Below are 20532 nucleotides of genomic sequence, written 5' to 3'. Positions count from 1 at the left end.
TCCCTCTCCCTACTGGTAACTAGTTTATATCTGTGAGTCTGCTTCTTTTTGTTACATTCAGTAGCTTGTTGTATTTTTTAGATTCAACATAAAAGTGGTATCATACAGTATTTGTCTTTCTCTGACTTATTTCAGTTACCATAATGCCCTCCAAGTCCATCCATATGCTGAAGATGATAAAATTTCATTTTTTTATTACAGAGTAGTATTCCTGTGTGTGTGCACACACATATATATGTATCACACTTTTTATCTATTCATCTATTTATGGACACTTAGGTTGCTTCCATATCTTGGCAATTGTGAATAACGCTGCTGTGAACATTGGGGTACATGTGTCTTTTTGAATTAATGCTTTTGTTTTTTTCTGTAAAATTTCTGGGTCATATGGTAGTTCTCTTTTTAGTTTTTTGAGAAACGACCCCATTATTTTCCATAGTGGTTGTACCAATTTATATTCTCACCAATAGGGTATGAGTGTTAGTCACTCAGTCATATCTGACTCTGTGACCCTGTGGACTGTAGCCCACCAGGCTCCTTGTCCTTGGGATTCTCCAGGCAAGAATACTGGAGTGGGTTGCCATTTCCTTCTCCTCTAACTCTTGTAACTCCTCAACCTCTAACTCTTGTAACAACCCTTTAGTTCAAAGGACTTACTGGGTCTCAGAGTACCACACACAGAAGGGCAACAGAACTGCAGGAAAAAAAAGGGAAGATAGAGCGTCTGACCTTGGATAGGGTACAAGGGTTCCCTTTTCTCCACACCCTCACCTACATTGGTTATTTCTGGCTCTCTTATTTGTACAAGTAGGTAATTCAGTTACTTTGTAGCTCTGACACTTGAAATATTCGTAAAATAAATTCCAGGCAGGAAGCTGAAGTGATGTCTTGAAATATCTAATTGGGAGTTCAGGCTGAATTAGATTGTATGTCCCAATAATAACTTTCTGACACCAGTCAGATATTCTCCAGTTCAATTTTTAATTTTTTAAAGTAAATTTAAAGTTTTTGAACAGCTTTAGATTTACAGTCTTACTGTAGAGACAGTACAAGAAGTTCCTGTACAACCCACACCAGATTCTTGTTGTTCACATTTTACATTAGTATGAAGTACCTGTCGCGATTGATTACCCCATATATATGCCTTATTTTTATCTTGGAGTTCATCTCTACTCAATGTTTCTTCAGTTTTTCCCTGGTTTTGTCCTTTTTCTGCTCCAGGTATACATTACATTGATCTGTTATGTTTCCCTAGGCTTCTCTTGGCTGTGATAATTTCTCAGGCTTTACTTTTTTTTTAACTTTCAAGAATTTATTTGTTAATTAGGTGTAACCTAACTTTACAAGTGGCATTATTAAATTAGCAAAGTCCACAAGTCTTATACAACTTAACAAGTTGCATAGTTGTTTTAATCCAAGCTTATATAATTACTTCCTGGATTTACATAATACAAAAGGAGTCTAACACGTCAGCATGAAAACTGAGATTCACTAGTAATAAGGCACACAGATCATGGCATGGCTCATTTATAGGTTTCTCTTATATGCCAGGCGGAGAGTGTAGAAATTATGCTGTATTTATCATGTTTTATCAGGCTTTACTTATTTTTTTTATGATCTTGATAGTTTTGAGGAGTGCTGTCCGGGTATTATGTACAATGTCCTTCAAATGGGATGTATCTCATGTTTTTTCTCATGGTGAAACAAGGGCAACCCATTTGTGAGGGGAAGGCCACAGAGGTGAAATGCTGTTCCCATGGCTTCACATCAAGGGTACATGCATCAGTATGACTTATCACTGATAAGTGATTGAGACAGCAATCTCAATCACTGATTGAGGTAAGGTTTATCAGGTTTTTTTTCATTGTAAAGTTACTCTGTTTTTTCTCCTTTTATGCTGTAATCTTTGGAAGAAATTCACTGTGCTTAAAGATTGGGAAATTATGCTCCACTTCCCTAAGGGTGGAGTGTCCGCATGAAGTTGTCTGGAATTTTCCTGCACAGGAGATGTGACTCTTCTTGTTTGTGTAATGACTGATATCAGTATAGATTAGTGGATGTTTAATTTATACTTTAGGTTATAATCCAATACTAATTTATTTTTCTTAAATTTTTCCAGCTTTGGCCATTGGGAACTTTTTCAGTTAGTTCCTTTATCCAGTTGACATATTTGTGATATTGTGGGTTTGTCTTCCCACCCCCCTTTTAAATTACTCTTTTTATAATCTGGCACCAAAAGATGCTTCAGACTTATTTTCATATATTTCTTGCCCCAGTCCTAGAATCATCCAGTCAACCATTTCTCCAAGGAGTCTTTGTTCTCTTTATTGGAGAAGGGTATTTTAGAAACCAAGGTCTGGGTACTAGGTGTGCTTTTTGCTACTAGGTCCTCTCAGATGCTGGAGCAAAGAGATATATATGTGTGTATACTAACTTGTGTTATATATTGATAAATATTTCTGTATGTGTCTATCTATATTTAAATTAAACATAAATTTGTACTGCTATCAACTCTAATCCATGTAAATTAACATAGTAGTATGTAATAGTATGAAATTCCATACATAATAGTATGTAATAGTATATAATTACATAATAGTATGTAATTGTGTTCTTAACCTGGGACACTCTTCAATTATTTTATCAATGTTTTGTAACTCAAAACATTTTGAAGCTCTCAGTGGCAAAGACTGGTCAATGCTTATCCATCCATTTATCTTTTAACCAGAAAAAATACTACATTTCTAGTCCCTCCTTGCAGTTAGGTATGGCCAGGTGACTAAGTTCTGGCCAGTGGGGAAAGGAAGTTGTGGGGAAGACTTCTGAATATGAGGATAGTTCAGCGCACATCCCTTTTCTTTACCTTTTCTCCTCCTTCCTTCCTGTTGCCTGGGCTTCACACAAGATGGCTGGACTACTTGTAGCCATCCTGGGTCATGAGGTAATCATGGGGGATAGAAACCAATGCTAGGCTTTTAAAACCGAAAGAGAAACCTGAATTTTTGATGACTCCAAGCTGCCATACTAACCCGGATCTACTTTTATGTGAGGAAAATGTAAACTGCTATCTTTTGGCCTTTTTGTTTCACCTAGCCAAACCTGAAGCTAACTTACATACTTTTTGAAGGTGCCTGTCTCTTTAAATATTGTTTTTTAACCTAGATCATTTTCATAAATGCTTATCTGTTACCCCTCCAAAAAAGACTTCTTAGGAGAGGCTATTTAGAATTGAGTCCTAAGCAATAAGGAGCTGAGAAGGAAGATGAGATAATTAGGAGAGAAAGAACCTGGCAAGCCCAGAGTGACCTGGGCAGGGCAGATAGTATCATATAGTCATGGAGGGTAGCGAGTTAAGAGTAGTGTCTTAAGGACGAGTGTGAAAGTGACCAGTTATGTGGACCTGCTGAGAAAACCTTTTACACAGATTCTGATGACATGAATATTAGGTCCTTTGTAATTGTCATGTAGGTCCCTGAAGCTTTGTCTTTTTTCTTCCCTCAGTCTGTTTCCTCTCTGTGTTTAGATTGGGTAATGTCTATTGTTGTATCTTCTAGTTCATTGGTTCTCTACCTACTCTGAGTTTTAACATTTTAGTTATTGCATTAGGTTTCCATTTGGTTCTTCTGTATATCTTCTCTTCTTTGCTGAGACTTTCTGTTTCTTTGATGAAACTATTAAGTTTTTTGTTTGTTCCAAGCATGTTTTAATTAGTCATTGAAACATTTTTAATGAAGTGACTGCTTTAAAATCTTTGTCAGATCATGTCAACTTCTCTGTCATGTTGGTTTGGTGTCTGTTGGTTGTCTCTCTTCATTCAATTTAAGATCTTCCTGGTTCTTGATATGACGAATGACCTTTGACACCTCTAAGCAGTTGGTGGTGAAAGCCTGGCTCTTCACTGATGTGACATCACTGCCTGGGGAGAGGGAGGGGGACCTTGTTAGTGTCAGAGTGGGGTGGAAATGCAGACTTTCCATGTACTCTCCAGGGGCACCACTGTGTTGTTCTAGATCCTGAGGACCCTAACCAGTCTGCCTTCATCACTCCATTTTTCAGAATCTTCTTCTGTTTGTTGAAAATAGAATGTCCAGAGTTCTAGTTGTGCTTAGTGGAGAAATAGTGAAAAATACATCTATTCCGTCTTCCCCAAATGGAAATCCAATTCAGTTTTGACACCACCAAAGAGTTAGCACAAATCTCACATTACGGGGCTCAGTCCTGCAAGACTGTCCCTCCTTTGGATGCTAGCTGAAAGTTCTTGGTGGCCCCAGGCCACATGTACTTTTTGCCTGGCTAGCTACAAATTCAGGGCTTCCCACAACCCCCCCTCAGGATCAATAATTCTCTAGAACTCACAGAACTCAGGAAAGTTCTGTGCTTAACAATTGCAGTTTTATTATAAAGGATACAACTTAGCAAGAGCTGAATGATAGGGACTCATGAGACAAGGCCTGGGGTGGAGGTAGGGGTTAGGCAGGAGCTTCTGTTAGAGTTGGGTTGCATCCTTACTGGTTCACAGAGATGTTCACCAGATGGGAAGCTTGCCAAGCCTCATGATCTAGGATGCTAATCTGAGGTTTTATTACATAGGCATGACTTGTTGAATGGCCATATGATTGAACTTAATCTCCAGTCTCTCCCGCCTTCCTAGAAAATAGGGATGTAAGCTCCAACCCTCTCATTATACAGTTGGCTCCCGTGGCCACCAGCCCCCATCCTAAAGCTGTGTAGGCTCCTCTCACTAAGTCAGCTCCTCAGCATAAACTCAGCTATGGTGTGCAGGGGCTCATTATGTATAGCAGAAGACACTGTCACTCAGGAAATTCCAAGGGTTGTAGGAGCTCTGTGCCGATAGTTGGAGACAAAGATCACATATTTTTTTTATTATGCCACAGATTATATTAAAAAAAATTTTGTAACTAGTTAAGTTCATTTATTTTAGAACCACATATTTTTTGGAAGTTGCAGTTGACTCCAGTTTTCATGTCATTTAATAACTGAAACATACTGTGGCCCTGACTCAATGTCTTTTTCAGATGAAGTGCAGGAAGCAAGAAAGAGATGAGCTGTGTCTGTCTGGGAATTGGATTTCACCGTCACAGCAGGGCCAAACTTAAACAGTGTCTCTGAACAGCCGTCCTTTCTTTTGCTTTCTTCCACCCCCACAGGAACCAGTGCATCAGTCAGATGAAGGAGGTGAAGGAGCAGTGTGAAGAGAGGATAGAAGAAGTCACCAGGAAGGGAAGTGAGGCCATGCCGTCGCGAGATCTAAATGAACAGAAGGACCAAAGCCAGCAGGTAATCCTGGGCTTTTCCTGCCGGGAATCTCCCAAAGGTCTTCCTGCCCTCTCTTCAGGCATCCTGTTCCTTTATCTGCTGTCCGGTTTGCTTTAGTTCCCTGAGACACAACAGCCTGGTCCCAGGGTGTGGGGTCTCTGACTGAGTATGCTGGTCTCTGAACCCAGCCTCTGTGCTCCAGGCTGTAAGGAGATTGCTTCATTTAAAGCTCACAGCCACCCTGGGAGAGGGTTGTTTTTGTTTTCCTATTTTGAGGGCACTGAGGCCCATGGAGGTGGTCAAATACTTTCCCAAGGTCAGCGCACCTGGTCAGTGATGGAGCTGATCCGAGCCATGCTGTCAGGCTGCCTCCTGTGTAAGCACAGCCTATGGAAGTGCTGCTCAGAGCCTTCTGGGGGATCTTCGTTTTAAATATAACCATTTTATTGAGATATATTTCACCTGTAGAGTCACCTATGTAATCTTTACAGTTCAGTGGTTTTAGTAGATTCACAAATGGAAAGTCATCATCATCACACTGTGATGCAGTCATCATCACAGTCAATTTTAGAACATTTTCATAACTCCCAAAAGAAATCCCATACCCATTAGCTCACTCCCCTTTTACTTCCAGTTCCTGGAGCCTTAGATGAGCTGTGATCTATTTTCTGTCTTATAGATTTGCCTTATCTGGACATTTATTTATGACTGACAATAACATTTATCAGTTGTTTTCATATAGCTTTCAGGATTCATCTGTGTTGTAGCATGTATGAGTGCTTCCTTCCTTTATATGGCTGAATAATATTCCATTGTTATGACTGTACTGTATTTTGTTTATTTATTTGTCAGTTGATGGGCGTTTGGGTTACTTCCACTTTTTGGCTACTATGAATAACGCTGCTGTGAATGCTCATGCACACAGTTTTGTGTGAACATAGGCTTTCATTACTTTTAGGTATATACCTAAGGGTGGAATTGTTGGATCGTGTGGTAACTCTCCGCAATGTATTGAGAAACTGCCATACTGTTTCGGAAAGTGATCATACCCTTCTACATTCCTACCAACAGTTTATGAGGGTACTAGTTTTTCCACATCCTTGCCAACTCTTGTTACTACATTTGTCTTTTTCATTATAACCATTCTAGTAGGTGTGCAGTGCTATCTCATTGTGGCTTTGATTTGCATTTCCCAATGGTTGATGATATTGAGTATCTTTTCTTGTATGCTTTGTTGGCTGTTTGTAATTTCTCTTTGGAGAAATTGTAAATTGTATCCTTTGTCCATTTTGAAATTGAGTTATTTTTATTATTGAGTTGTTAGAGTTCTTTATGTACTCATATAGAGATATTGGGTATATGATTTGCAAATATTTTTTCCCATTCTGTGAGTTATCATTTCACTTTCTTGATGGTGTTCATTGAAGTAGAGAAGTTACTAATTTTAAGTCTAGTTTATCTATTTCTTTTGTTGTTTCTTCTATGGGTGTCATATCTAAAACTGCTTTGCCTAACCTAGCATCGTGAAGATTTACTCCTGTTTTTTCTCCTGAGACTTGTAAAGTTCTTAGCATTTAGTTCTTCTGTTTAGTCCTGTGATTCATATTGAGTTAATTTAGCATATGATGTGAGGTAGTGGTTCAGCTTTATTATTTTGCATGTGGATATCCAGTTGTTGCAACACCATTTGTTAGAAAAAAATAAAACAACGATTCTTTTCCCCACTGAGTTGCCTTGGTATCCTTGTCAGAAAAATCAGTTTACTGTAAAGATGAGGGTCTGTTTTTGGACTCTCCGTCTGTTCCTTTGATCTCTTTTTCTATCCTTATGTCCATACTACACAGTCTGGATTACTGTATTTTTGTAATAAACTTTGAAATCAGCAGCTTTGACTGCTCCAACTTTGTTCTTTTTCAAGATTATTTTGGCTGTTCTGCACTGGATGACTTTTTATATGAATTTTTGGATCTGCTTGTCAGTGTCTTCAAGCCAGGTGGGATTTGGACAGAGATTATAGTGTGTCATTCCCTTTGGGAAGTGTTGCCATCTTAACATCCTGTCTTCTGATGTGTGAATGTGGGATTTCTTTTAAGTCCTTTAAAAATCTTTTCAATTATGTTTTGTAGTTTTCAGAATTCTTGCACTTCTTTTGCTCAATTTATTTCTAAGTATTTTTGATGCTATTATAAATGGAATTGTTTTCTTAATTTCATTTTCAACTGTTTATTGCTAGTGGGTAGATAATTCATTTTTTATATTGATCTTGTATCAGCCTTTCTGAACTTGTTTAGTAGTTCAAGTAGTATTTTTTGTGATTCTTTAGGATTTTCTGAATACAAGATTATGTCATCTAAAAATAGAGGTAGTTTCGCATATTCTTTTCCCATCTGGATGCCTTTTATTTCTTTTTATCACCTAATAGCCCTAGCCAGAACCTCCAGTATAATGTTAAATGTAAGTGGTGAGGATAGACATCCTTGTCTTCTTTTTGATCATAGGGGGAAAGCTTTTAACTCTTTCACTCTTAAGTCTGATGTTAGCTGTGCAAGCATACCTCATTTTATTGTGCTTCACAGATGTTTGTGTTTCTTACACATTGAAGGATTGTGGCAACTGTGTATTGAACAGATAGATATATATTGGCTTCATTTTTTTCCAACAGCATTTGCTCACTTCGTGTCTCTTTGTCACATTTTGGTAATTCTTAAAATATTTCAGAATTTTCATTATTGTTATATTTGTTATAGGAATCTATGATCAGGGGTCTTGATGTACTCTTGTAATTTTTTGATATTTTTAGAAAATAAAATATTTTTTAATTAAGGTAGTACATTTTTTGAACATAGTGCTGTCACATACCTGATAGACTACAGAATAGTGTAAACATAGCTTTTATATGTATTGGGAAACCAGGAAATTGGTGTGACTCACTTTATTGTGCTATTCGCCTCGTTGCAGTGGTTTGAAACTGAATCTGTGGTATATTCATGGTATGCCTATGTATTTTTCATAGATGCACATTATCAAGTTGAGGAAGTTCCCCTCTATTCATAATTTGTTGAGTGTTTTTATGAAGAACAGCTGTTGAATTTTGCCAGTGTTTTTTCTCCATCTACTAGGATGATCGTGTGTTTTTTACCCTTTACACTATTGACATAGTATTATATTAATTGACTTCTGATGTTAAACCTTGGCATTGATGGGGAAAATCCTACTTGGCCATGGTGTATAATCCTTTTGTATGTCACTTGATTTAATTTACTAGTATTTTGTTGATGATTTGGGGGTCTGTATTCATATTAGTTCTACCGTTTTATTTTCTTGTAATGTCTTTGTCAGGTGTAAGGGTCACTGTTGGGCTCATAGAATGAGTTGGGGAGTATTCCTTTCTATTCTGTTTTTGGAAGAGTTTGGGAACATTTAGTATTAAATGTTTGGTAGAATTTACCACGGGAGCCATTTGAAACTGGGCTTTTTTAGGGGGAAACTTGTAAATTAGTACTTCAGTCTCTTATTACAGTCTGCTCAGATTTTCTACTTCTTCTTGAATGAGTTTTGGTAGTATGTGTCTTCCTAGGAACTTGTCTGTTTTAGCTAAGTTATCAAACTTGTTGGCAAATAGTTCTTAGTGTTTCCTTATGATACAATTTTTCTATTTGTGTAAGGGTTGGTAGTGTTATCCTCTTTTTGATGTTCAGTTCAGTTCAGTCGCTCAGTCGTGTCCGACTCTTTGCGACCCCATGAATTGCAGCACGCCAGGCCTCTCTGTCCATCACCAACTCCCGGAGTCTACCCAAACCCATGTCCATCGAGTTGGTGATGCCATCCAACCATCTCATCCTCTGTCGTCCCCTTCTCCTCTCACCCCCAATCCTACCCAGCATTAGGGTCTTTTCCAATGAGTCAGCCCTTCGCATGTTAGTAATTTGAAATTGTTTTTAATTAATCTAGCTAAAGCTTGTCAGATTTGTTCATCTTTCAAGGAACTAACTTTTGGTTTCGTTGATTTTCTTTATTATTTTTCTTTTACCTATGTCATTAATTCCTGTTGTAATCTTTACTATGTCCTTCCTTGCTTTAGGTTTAGTTTTTTCTTTCTTTTTTTAAGTGTCTTAAGGTGGGAGATTAGGTTACTGATTTGAGATCTGTCTTTTCTTGAGATAGGCCTGAAAGTTTCCCTTTAAGCACTGCTTTAGTTGCCTTCCAGAAATTTGGTGTGTTGTGTTTTCGTTTTAATTTTTCTCAAGGTATTTTCTAGTTTTCCTTGTGATTTCTTTGACCCACTGATTATTTAGGAATGTGTTGTCTAATTTCCAAATATTTGTGAATTTCTCAAAAAGCTTCATTCTGTTACTGATTTATAATTTCATTCTGTTGTGATTGGTGACCATACATTGCATGATTTCAGTCATTTAACATTTGTTGAGGTTCGTTCTGTGGCCTAGCATCTGTCTGTCCTGGAGAGCAGTCCATGTGCACTTGAGAAGAATACACATTTGTGTGTGTTTTGCTCTTGTTGAGTTGGGTCTCTGTAGATATCTGCTTGGGTGGTTTGTCGTGTTGTTCAAGCCTTCTCTTTCCTTGTTGATCTTCTGCCTACTTGTTAATCCATTATTAAAAGTTTTTTTCTGGGAGATATGGGCCCAAGCTCAGATCTCTGCTTTATGCCAGGTGGTAGGGCACGACCAGGGTAGGGTATGGCATTAGTCAGGGTTTCCGTGTTCTTGTTCAACAGAAGGATGCAATGGTCCATTGCATTGCTCAGGGTTGTTGAAGGTTCATGGTCCCAGAGCTGCTGCCCTGACCGCCTGTGTTCCTGTTTCAGCCCCGAGCCCCCAGTGAGCCCCAGCCCAGGCCGCAGGAGGCAGGCCCGCCCCAGGCAGAGGTTCCGGAAGCAAGAGGAAATGTGCCCAGCCACAGTGAGCCCCAGACACCAGCCCCTAGCTCCGAGGTGGCTTTCGATTTGAAGAGACAAGGCGAGAAAGGTAAGTGAAGCTTGCCAGTGACATGCTGTCTTCAGGGCCCTGTGCCAACAAAAACCACAGCAGCAGCTCATGCCCCCCAGTCCATACAGATACGCAGAGCCCACTGCTTGTGGGGAGCCCATAGTGGGGCTGCAGGTAGCAATGAGTGTCTCTCTGGGCACCTGGACTCGGGGCCACAGGGCTTTTATCTGCCTTCCTGATGTCTCACCCTTGTAGACTTCCTCATTCTTTGGCAGCTTGGTAAAGGAAGGTCCTGGTGTGCCTTTCTTCAGGACAGTGGTGGGACTGTTTAGTTAAGGAGATGTGGCTGAGTCCTGGGTGGCTGTCACTGGCTCCCAGGCTCTGGTCTCAAGTAGGGCGATCAGATAAGCCTGGCATTACAGCCTCCTCTACTTGCAGGATGTGCTCAATCCAGATGACTTGGTCTGGATTTGTTTTCTAAACCATTTCCTCTTTCTCGTGGTTCTGAAGATATACTCCAGGCACAGAGAGGCTTGGAGTCTGCTGCTGTTGTTAAGTTGCCCAGTTTTGTCCAATTCTTTGCAACCCCATGGACTGCTGCACAACAGGCTTCTCTGTCTTTCACTGTCTCCCGGAGTTTGCTCAAACTCACGTCCATTGAGTCAGTGATGGCATCTGCTAGGCCATGGCATACATGATCGGCTACCCTGTCCATCCATAGTCCTTGGGAAGGCTCTGGGAATTGAGTGGTCTGAGGATTTCTGTTTTGTATGGTGAGGTCACAGCAAACTGTGTCCTGTGCACAGAGGAAACCAAGGAGATTCAGGTCGTCGGTGAGGAGGAGCTTCAGAGGGATAGCCTGGCGCTGCCGAAGGAGCCAGGCCGAGAACAAGCGGTGGAAGGAGACAGACAAGTGGGTGAAAAAGGCAATGGAGAACCCGGAGAGCTGGGCCAAATCCCACAGGTCCCAGCTGCCCTGCTGGCCAGCCAGGAGAATCAAGAGGCAGAGGGCCCTGAACGGGACCAGCTCGTCATCCGCGACGGACAGGAGGAGGGGCAGGATGCCGATGAGGAAGGTGGGTGAGAGGCTCCCTGGACTGCCCACTCACTCCTCTGCACCAGGCACTAGCCCCCTGCATGTCCTTCCCGATGCAGAATGGGCAGCCATGAAGATGACCAACCAGCAGGTCGCCATTTGGTAGTTCGTTCTGTTTGTTTGGTTCCATTGTCAGGCAGGAGGCAAGACAGAAGGGCCAGGCACTCCTAGCACTTGGAACTTGTAAAATCATATTCACAGGGAGTCTAGGGGGCTTTCCAGGTGGAAGACCTTGGATGGGAGCTGAGTGTAGAGTCCACATAGGTCTCCTGGCAGGCAGACCCCACGCATTTTCCTTGTCACTCCATCTCCTCCTGCCGTGTCACTGGCAGTGCCTGGTGAACCGGAGGAGGAAGGAAGGACAGATGGGAGGATTGGATAGGTGGAGGGTCATGCGTGTTTGAGCATTGCAGAAAAGTGACATGGGAATCTCACCTTTCTGGTTTGGTTGACTTCTCTTTTTTAAAGAAAAGTGTGGGAAACTGAGATGAGCAGAATATTCTGGGATGTATCTTGGTCCCTGAAAGACAGGAAGCATTTTAATCCCAGCTAAGCTAGGGGCGCTTAGAAGACACCCGTGTGCTGAGCCTGATAAAGTGACAGAAGGTGGGGATAGTCCTTACCGGCACAAGTTACCCCGATTTTCTGAAGAGTGTGTTCTCACAAGTTTTCTGTTAAATATTGGGGAGGAAAGAAGAAAAAAAGGACACTCCGGGGGCTGATCCGAGTGGCACTCAAGTTTCAGCTCACTCAGCAGTGGGTCACAGGGTGTAACAGCTGCCAGTAGGCCTGAGCTGCTGCGGAGGCCTATGTGTCACACCTCGTTCAAGGTCGCTGTAATGGTCTGATTAGTAGGATAAAGCCGCTCGGCACACACAGGCCTGGGCTTTGTTCCCTCTTCAGGCAGTTAGTGCAGGGATATAGAACTAGAGCTGACTTTTCCAGGCATGCTTTTTAAACAAAAGATCTTGTTTATACAGATATGAAATGTTTACAGTAACCCTCTGAGTATGTCTCTTGATTGCATCCTGTCCTGATCTTTTCTGGTTGCTCTTCTCTCTGGGGATGAATGCAGTGATAAATGAGCTAATTCTGTATGTTTGATGGAGAAGTTTTACCCTTTGACTCACGATAGCCACTCCATTTCCTTCTCTCAGGGCAGTGAACCATTTTAAGCAGATGCCTCCATTCACCAGAAACCTGTTTCCAAATAGTGATCCCTTCCTTTAACGTTGAGTTGATTATCTCTTTAAAAAACTGGAATTTTGGTTTGGTGAACTAGTTACCTTGATTCCAGCCTGGAATGAAGCTCTTTATTTAGGGCTGTATTTTAAATAGATTCAGAGTTGGAGTGGGGCATACATAAGTAGAGAAATCCTGCATGGTCTTTGCACCGGGAGCAAGCACATGAGTCCCTGTCATTTCCTGAGAGGAAGCAGAAACAGCTGATTGTTAAACCAGGGTTGGGATAACGCTAGCACCCGGGCTCTGGTGTTCCCATGGCATTGAGAGAGAAATGATGTAGCTTATGTTTTGTGGCTCTGTGCTAATTTTTCAGGGAGAAATCAGCAGAAACTGGGAGCTGATGATGACTACAACATGGATGAGAATGAGGCAGAATCTGAAAGAGACAAGCAGGCAGCCCTTGCGGGGAATGAGAAAAACAGAAATGGTAATTAACAATGGTGGTGGTGGCGAGGGCTCACCTTTTGTGTCTGATTTGTGGTCCTTCACTTTTGGCATGACTGTATATTGAATCCCAACAATAATGTTTTAAGTAATCCCTAATTAGAAGACTGTTTTCTCCAGAAGCCTTGGAGTGTAGGGGCAGTGGAGAGAGGTGACGGTTTCAGGAGGCCACAACGAGCACCTTTCAGAAAGTCTGCATACCTGAACATGGGCATCAGCCCCTCAGGGGTCAGTGCAGATATGCTTCAGTGAAGTTTAGGAATTTCCCTTCAAAATGGTAGGTCACTGCATGATCATTTCACAGCACAAGTCGAAATGCCGTGATGGGTACACAGGCAAGTTTTTATAGTAGCACTCTATGTTACTTTGTGTTACTGTTATTTTGAACTTTTGAAGAGTCCAGGCGTTTGGGATGGTCAGATTCTGGATTCGTCCCCTTGTGACTGGATTCTGGTTGAACTTTTTTTTTTTTTTAATAGCTGCAGTTGTGTTCTTCTAGCTTCACACCATGAGGCACGGGATGGCAGGCTGATCCTCGGTTAAGGTGGTACCCACGAGGTCTCTCTGCTGCAAACGTCCATTTTCTCTGCGTAACTAACATGCCATCCAGAGGGGGATGCTGTGCAACGGTGTGACTTTGCTGTCCATCGAAAACCGTTGTCTGGATGGTCATTCCGCACATCGACCAGCTGCCATTCTTTAAGGACTCCCTCACCCCCAGTGTGTATACATTTGCACGCACACACACAGGCACACGTACTCTCTCTCCCTTGTTTTAGTTTCACTGTGGACTCAAGGTTTCCTTTCTTAAAGTTTGTTTTTCCATCAAACTTTTGGTGTTTCTTTCTCAGTTTTTAAGAGCTCTTTATGTGCTGGGGAGGTTGGCCTTGATCTGTGATGTTGGTTGCCGATACTACCTAGCAGTTTATCTTGATTTTGATTATGGTTTTTTGCCATGTGAAAGTTTCAAAAATTTTTATGTCTTTTCTTGCCTATAGATATGGAGTCACAGTTTTCTCATTTAGAGTTGAATTCACCCATGTTTTCTGTTCAGTATACTTTCAGATTTTTCTTTTGGTTTTATGAAGTAAATCAGGTTCAGAAAAGCACACAAAACAAACGAGTTGTTAGAAGGTAAACATTTTGTAACTGCACCCTGCCGCCCTGATCAAGAAACAGAACTTGGCCTCAGGAAGTTCCTTCTTTGTTGCCCTTCCTGTCCCAGCACCTTCCCTCCCTGTCCTGAAATACCTGTCCTCACCTTTCCATTTGGCATTTTCTTGAATTTCTTTATGGGTTTATCACCCGAGTGGGCATCCCTGGATGCCATAGTTGAGTCTTGCCCATTTTCTTATATTTGATACGTGTTTTAAGTCTCAGTTTATGAGTCTCCTCTCCCTCCCTCCCTTCCATCCATCCATGCAGCCAGCTGTTGGTTTGACCAGTCTGGAGAGGGTTGGTTGTGTACTTCATGGTTCTGTTCATGGTTTGGTCTAGTGTGTTCTTCTTCCCTCCCTGTTTCATGCAGATCACCAGCTGATATCTGGAGGTGGTATTTCAATTCAGCCATTCCTATTTCATTTGTTAATTGAAATATTTTGTAAATAGACAAGTCATGGTACTGTTCATACAGCATAGGCAGGATAAATGCTTCTTTCTCTTTACCAGTTTTCACAATAAGGAATTATTTCTTTTGACCTTTTGAAGGTGACCATTTGAAAATATAAACTTTTAAACCTTTTTGATGGGTTTCATTCAGTTGCATTTATAATCTTTTTTGAAGTCCACATCGTCCCACCTTCTTTGGCCAGTGAGGTTTTCCCCACTTCTCTCTGAACCATTGGTTCCTTTGTCTCTAGTCCTGCTTAGCCACTGCTTCATGCCATGCAGTGCCTTTTCTCTGTGAGGGGCTCTACCTGGGAAAAACCCAAAGGGGAGCCGCTGCCAGTGTGTTTCATGGACCTCCACCAGCTCCTTCGTCTTCCGTGGACACTCCATGGTCACCTGCTGTGGGAGTGGCAGAGACTGCCCCTTCCAGCTGCAGCTCTCCCACTGGCCCAGGTGCTTTCTGCTGTAACCTGTTGGTTGTTAGGGTTTCTGTTGTTCTCAGGTCCGTCAGAGAGGCTCCATTGCTTCCCTCTGTTTTCTTTCCAGACACTGCGAGTGTGTATGGTTTGCTGTCCATGGCTTATTTTTGACTGCTTGTATTTTGGGGTCTGCAGGACTCCTGCTCAGCTAGTTGTGCTGTAAATGGTTTCCAGTTTTTGAGTTTTTAAATTTAGTAGTTGCTTTATGTAAGGACTCTGAGAGGTTCAAAAACTATGCCACCGTTTCTGCCATCTTTCCAGAATCCTCTACTTTCATAACTTACACTTACATCTCTTGATTCATTTGACTCACTTTAAATGTTTTCAAGTGTATGAGCATAATATGGGTCCAGTTTTCTTTTTCCAAAGGTGTTTGCAGTTGGCCCAACACCATCTCTAATCACTATCTCATAGTCAATGATTTGAGGTGCTACCATCATCAAACACTGGATTTTCATATGTACTTGGCTCTCTGATTTTTGGATTTTCTACTTTTGATTCACAGTGTACCACATTGTTCTAAGTATAGCAGCTTTTTAAAAAAAAAAAATCTAGCCAGTGTACTTTCTCTGGAAAATTCAAGCCAACATCTCTTTGAATAATGCTTCTTTCCTTTTTGGCTCCTCCTTGAATTCACATTCGAAGTGTATTAGATCTTTTCAATTTATTCATGTCTCATGTCCTCTTTTTCATATTTTGCATTTCTGCTTCTCTGATCTGTGTTGAGAATAATTTCCTCAGAAATATCTTCCAATTCAAAAATTTTTCTTTCATCTATGCCTTCTTAGCTGTTTTATTTTTAATTTCTAAACTTTTTACTTGGCCATTCTCTGTGGGTCCTTATTCCTTGCTCATGTTTTCAAATATCTTTTATTTCTCTGTCAGCGTTATTTCATACGCCTTGTCTTCCAGTTGTAGTATCTGAAATTGGGGTGTTTTATTTGTTTCTGCAGATTCTCCTCACTGTACCTTGTTTCCTTATGTGTTTTGTCCCTTTTAACTGTGAGCTACTACTTTCCTTGGAACTTTATCTGTGGGAAGTCTTTGAGGACTGAGTTACAGAGAGAAGGTTGTTTGCCTCTGCCAGTCTCAAGGAGAGTACTGCAAACTCACAACTCCTTTAGTAAAGTAGGTTGTCACCTTTAGGGTTTTTTGGGATCACATGGAAAAATGAGAGTTTAAATTATATACCTGCATGATCATCTCATATGGTTAAGAATGCTCTAGTCCACACGAGACTTTTCATTGCAGGTTTATTTCCTGTTGCCTTTAAGTCAAGGATGTGAAACTTTAGGGTTCATCTTTATATGGGCATCTCTTTCTTCATTCCCCACCTTGAGGGGAGCCCTCGTGTTTACAGCCTTTTGAAGCTGTGAGGGGAGCTCAGAGTCTTCAGGCTTCAGCAAAAGTCCTCAGGACAAAAGCTGGCATTGATGCTTATTACCTTCAGCTGTTAATATTTCCACTTCATTTTTGATCTTCCTGTTAGTGTTGTTCATAGGCAATGCATTTTAATGTTTTATTCATTTTTTTTCACTTTTCATTTTGAAATAATTTAAACAAAACTAGTAAGAATTTCCACAAACCTTCAGCCAAGTACCCCAAGTGTTAACATCTTATGTAACCATAGTTCAGTTATCAAAATAAAGACATTTAATATTAACATAATGTTATTATCTATAGACATTATTCAGATTTCTTGAATTGTCCAACTAATAACCCCTTTCTGTTTCAAGATCTAATCCAGGATCATACACTGCATTTATCATCATGTCTCTTTAGTGTCTTTTAACCTGGAACCCTCCGTCTTGATCACTTATAGTGCTGATAATTTTTTAAGTGTTTTGGCCGATTGTTTGGTAGAAAGTTCAGTTTGATTCAACAGTGCATCCTTAAAAAATCTTTCATATTTTATCCAGCATGTCACTTACTACAATTGGCAGAGTTGCTTTGGGTTTCTAAAATTGAAACTCTTAAGTTCATTTTTAAATTACTTTCATAGACTCTTTAGCTAATTATTTTTAATGCAAAAGATGAACATGTTAGGAGTCAGAATTTTAAGCAAATACAAGTTAGATGTGTGCCTTTGCAATGAAGCCTTGGGATCTTTCATCCTTTACACCCAGGTGTCCTTCTAAGGATTTGACCTTGTACCTGCTAAGGCTTTTAAACAAATTGAGGAAGTAAGCGAAGTAGAGAAATGGTTCTGTCAGCTCTTTTAAGAAAGAATTTTAAGTTGAAGAAATGTCATTTTAAAATTAAGTCTTCAAGATGGTTTCAGACCCTGCTTTTCTCCAGGGAAATTAGAAGAAAAACACATTAGTTCCAACTTTATTAGAGAAGACAGTCATTTATTTAATAAAATCATTAAGATGTGCAGTAGTTGTAAATGAGGATCTTGGGTTTAGGTTATATTTGATGTATCTTTTTACATCCTTTGGGTGTCATAGGATGAAGAGGGTGGAAGCCACATATAGACATCAGTTCTGTAAAGGAAGAGCTTTGGAGTCACAAAAGCTAACCTAAGTTGCGAATGGCTTTTAGGAGGCAGTGTGCTTCCTGCTGGAGGTGCAGTAACAGATTCATGCAGCGCATGAGGGTCATGATCATGTCAGAAATTCTATGAGTACATTTCAACTGTCCACTTTGTAGAACATCATTTCACTATTTCACAGTTCATGGTACCTTGTTGGCTGTACACATGGACTCTTGTGCTATCTTGTCCTTGATTAGCAATGAAGTTCTACATTATAATGTTACCCTGGGAGACAGTCCTCTCTATAGACACTAAAGTCAAATGGGACCTGCCTGGGCTTGTTTCTCAAAATGCTTAATACGAGAACATTTTGTTTTCTTTCTTTCCTTTTTAGTTCTTAACGCTGAAAATCAGAAAGGAGACACAACAAATTTACTTGATCAGCGTGAAAAGAGGAATCACACACTCTGAATCAAACTGGAATCACATTCTTTTGTGTCAGAATCGAACAGAGATCACTACAATAGTCACGAGGGATTGAATACTGTGAAATGTACTAAGTAAAATATCTAAAGATGATTATTGTGGAGTTTTAGTTTGTATTTACAATGTAGGAAAATGAGATTGTCTTTGAGACAGTGTTTTAGAGGTATTTTTGAAGTGTTTATATTGAGATGTCAAAATTGTTGAAATTTGTTGGCTAATAGGTATTTCATAAGAAGATCAACACCAGAAATAGAACACAGGTTCTTCTTCAAGTACGGCAACAGCAGGATTCATATTGTGAAGTGTAACCTCTGATGCGAAGGGGACTCCCATACTCGCAGAGCTCCTTGTCTTCAGTTCCCTCTGGAGTCATTCTCTTCGCCACGTGCTGTGCTGAGACAGGAACCAGCCCTGCAGTCGACACTGAGTGATTTTTGGTTTATTCTTCTGTGCTCACTTCTGGTTCTGACAATCAGTGGCCTAGAGCACTGACTGTTAACATGAACATCACTAGCAACGGTGTTAAACAAGTCTAAACACAGAGGTGTTTTGTGTGAGGATTTTTTAAAAGACTGCTACTTGTACAATAACCCTTGTCATGAATGTACAAAATGCTTTTAAGTGACTTGTAATTTGAATACCTGTGATCTATACTTGCCTTGCTTAGTATGTGTGGGCAAAGCATTACCAAGAAAAGCCACGTGTGGATTAGACTTCTGACACAACAAGGGCCAAAGCAGGGCTGACCTTGGGCACGTGTGGCAGAGAGGGCAGTACTGTGCTGCGGGTGGGTGTGCTGTGGACAAACGACCTACTTCACTGCTAGGAGAAGAGAAATCTGATAATGAAGGAAATTCACAGCATACAGATTCGGAAAGTTTAGAAAGTCAAAAAAAATGCAGTAGTTGTCTTTTTCAGTTTACACATGTACCTTGTGGTAAAGGACCATATCAAAAACTGATTTAAAAACCAAAAGTTAATTTGGAAATGACTGATCATAATTTGCTTAATAGTGACATCAGGTTTGAGTTGGTTCTTAACATTGTGAATAAACAGGCTCTTGTCAGACTTGTGAATGGCAGACTCACATTAGTGACCTTTAGAAGAAAGGCTCCCTACAGGGTTAAGTGGGTGGTGATGCTTATTAAATCAGCATTCTGAGTCATAGGGCTTGAGATGCAGGGGCTTCAGGTCATGTGACATAACCCGCTGGTTAACAGAGAAGACACTGGGGCCCAGAGGACTTCTGAAGCTTCTCCAGGCCCAGCCAGAGTGCCTGCCTCACAGCCAGCTGCGGACTCCTGGTGCCCCTGCTGCCACTGAGGGCAGGGCCTGGTCTGCATTCAGGTTATGATCTCTAACTTGAATGCTGTGTGGTCTTTTCCTACCTAATCATTAAGATTATAACTTTCTACCCAGAAGAAGCAACTGAAGGGTGTGAAAGTAGCTTTATAAGATACTCATCTAGGCCCTTGTCCAGCCTCCGTGTCTAAGTCTTAATCAATCTTAGGGTTGACGTCTTGCATATTAGCCTTTATTCATCCCATGTTTAATCAGTGTGCCTAGAGTTGCTGACAAATGAAATACTCTGTTCAGGTTTTAAAACTGCTTTCAGTTTTCCCTTCATCTGCTGTTGAACTCCTAAGGAATCAGCTTGTAAACTGTGGATTAAGGATGGTCGTTTGCCTTATTAATTAAACCTTTCTGTGGAATGAGATGCTGATATAAATAAAAAATAATCATGATTTAATCTCCCTGTACAGAGGCACCTGAAAGCTGTTTGTTTGGGAGGTGTGTACTTTAGGTGTTTCTTCCAGCAGTCATGCTTTATTGCTGTTGGCTTCCCTTGGGATCAACTGTTCCAAGGAACAATCTAGAGATGCCACAGCTATTTAAAAAATAAAACCTGTGTGATAAGCATCAAATAGATTATCAAACAATGTGGTCTTTTGGGTTCATCTAAAATCAGCAGCTAGTCCAATTTTTAATAAACTGTTTGATTCACACCCTCCTCTATATTCTCAAATGGTGTGTAGATAAGGAGTGATGATTAATTTGATCTTTTTTCCTGCAGATGAAGATTGCCATAGCAGCTTTGGATTAGATTTCATGAATAATCTAATCATTGCACCTAGCGTACCTTTGTGTGATGGAATTTGAAAAAACATTCCATGTAAGTCATTGTGGTATCATTAAATAACTAAGTTGATAACTGGCATAATTGTTTTACTTGGTAACAGGTGGTTATCTATTCATAACGGAACTTGGAATGGTGGAAGAGAATTGTGATTTCAGTCTTTTAAGGTCCAGGGGGGAACTGGTCTATTCCCATTATGTATTTTAGCTTAAAAGATTATAGGGTAATCTTTATTAATGATTAATAATAATTAATCATTAATAGAGATGGTAATAGAGATGGTAATCTTTACTAATGATTATAGATTAAGGATAGTTTATAGGACACTCAGCCCACTT

The 20532-nt window shown here is 40.4% G+C and overlaps 1 protein-coding gene across 4 annotated transcripts in view; it reads left to right on the top strand.

Moving 5' to 3' along the window:
• GOLM1 (golgi membrane protein 1) overlaps positions 1–20266 on the top strand; it is a 96288-nt gene extending 76022 nt beyond the window's left edge. For 3 of the 4 annotated variants that reach the window (XM_081522000.1, XM_081522017.1, XM_081522006.1), the window contains 5 exons: positions 5169–5298; positions 10103–10262; positions 11030–11299; positions 12878–12991; positions 17966–20266. In XM_081522000.1, coding sequence (XP_081378126.1) covers positions 5169–5298; positions 10103–10262; positions 11030–11299; positions 12878–12991; positions 17966–18042 — 751 coding nt within the window. In that variant the 3' untranslated portion in view covers positions 18043–20266. The remainder of the gene's footprint in view (positions 1–5168; positions 5299–10102; positions 10263–11029; positions 11300–12877; positions 12992–17965) is intronic. The other variant, XM_081522026.1, reaches the window with a different exon arrangement.
• Positions 20267–20532: the final 266 nt, after the last annotated feature.

This window comes from Giraffa tippelskirchi, chromosome 1, assembly GCF_054371585.1.
Source record: "Giraffa tippelskirchi isolate mGirTip1 chromosome 1, T2T-mGirTip1v1.2.pri, whole genome shotgun sequence".
Taxonomy (NCBI): Eukaryota; Metazoa; Chordata; class Mammalia; order Artiodactyla; family Giraffidae; genus Giraffa; species Giraffa tippelskirchi.
This window is presented reverse-complemented; position numbering and strand designations above follow the sequence as displayed.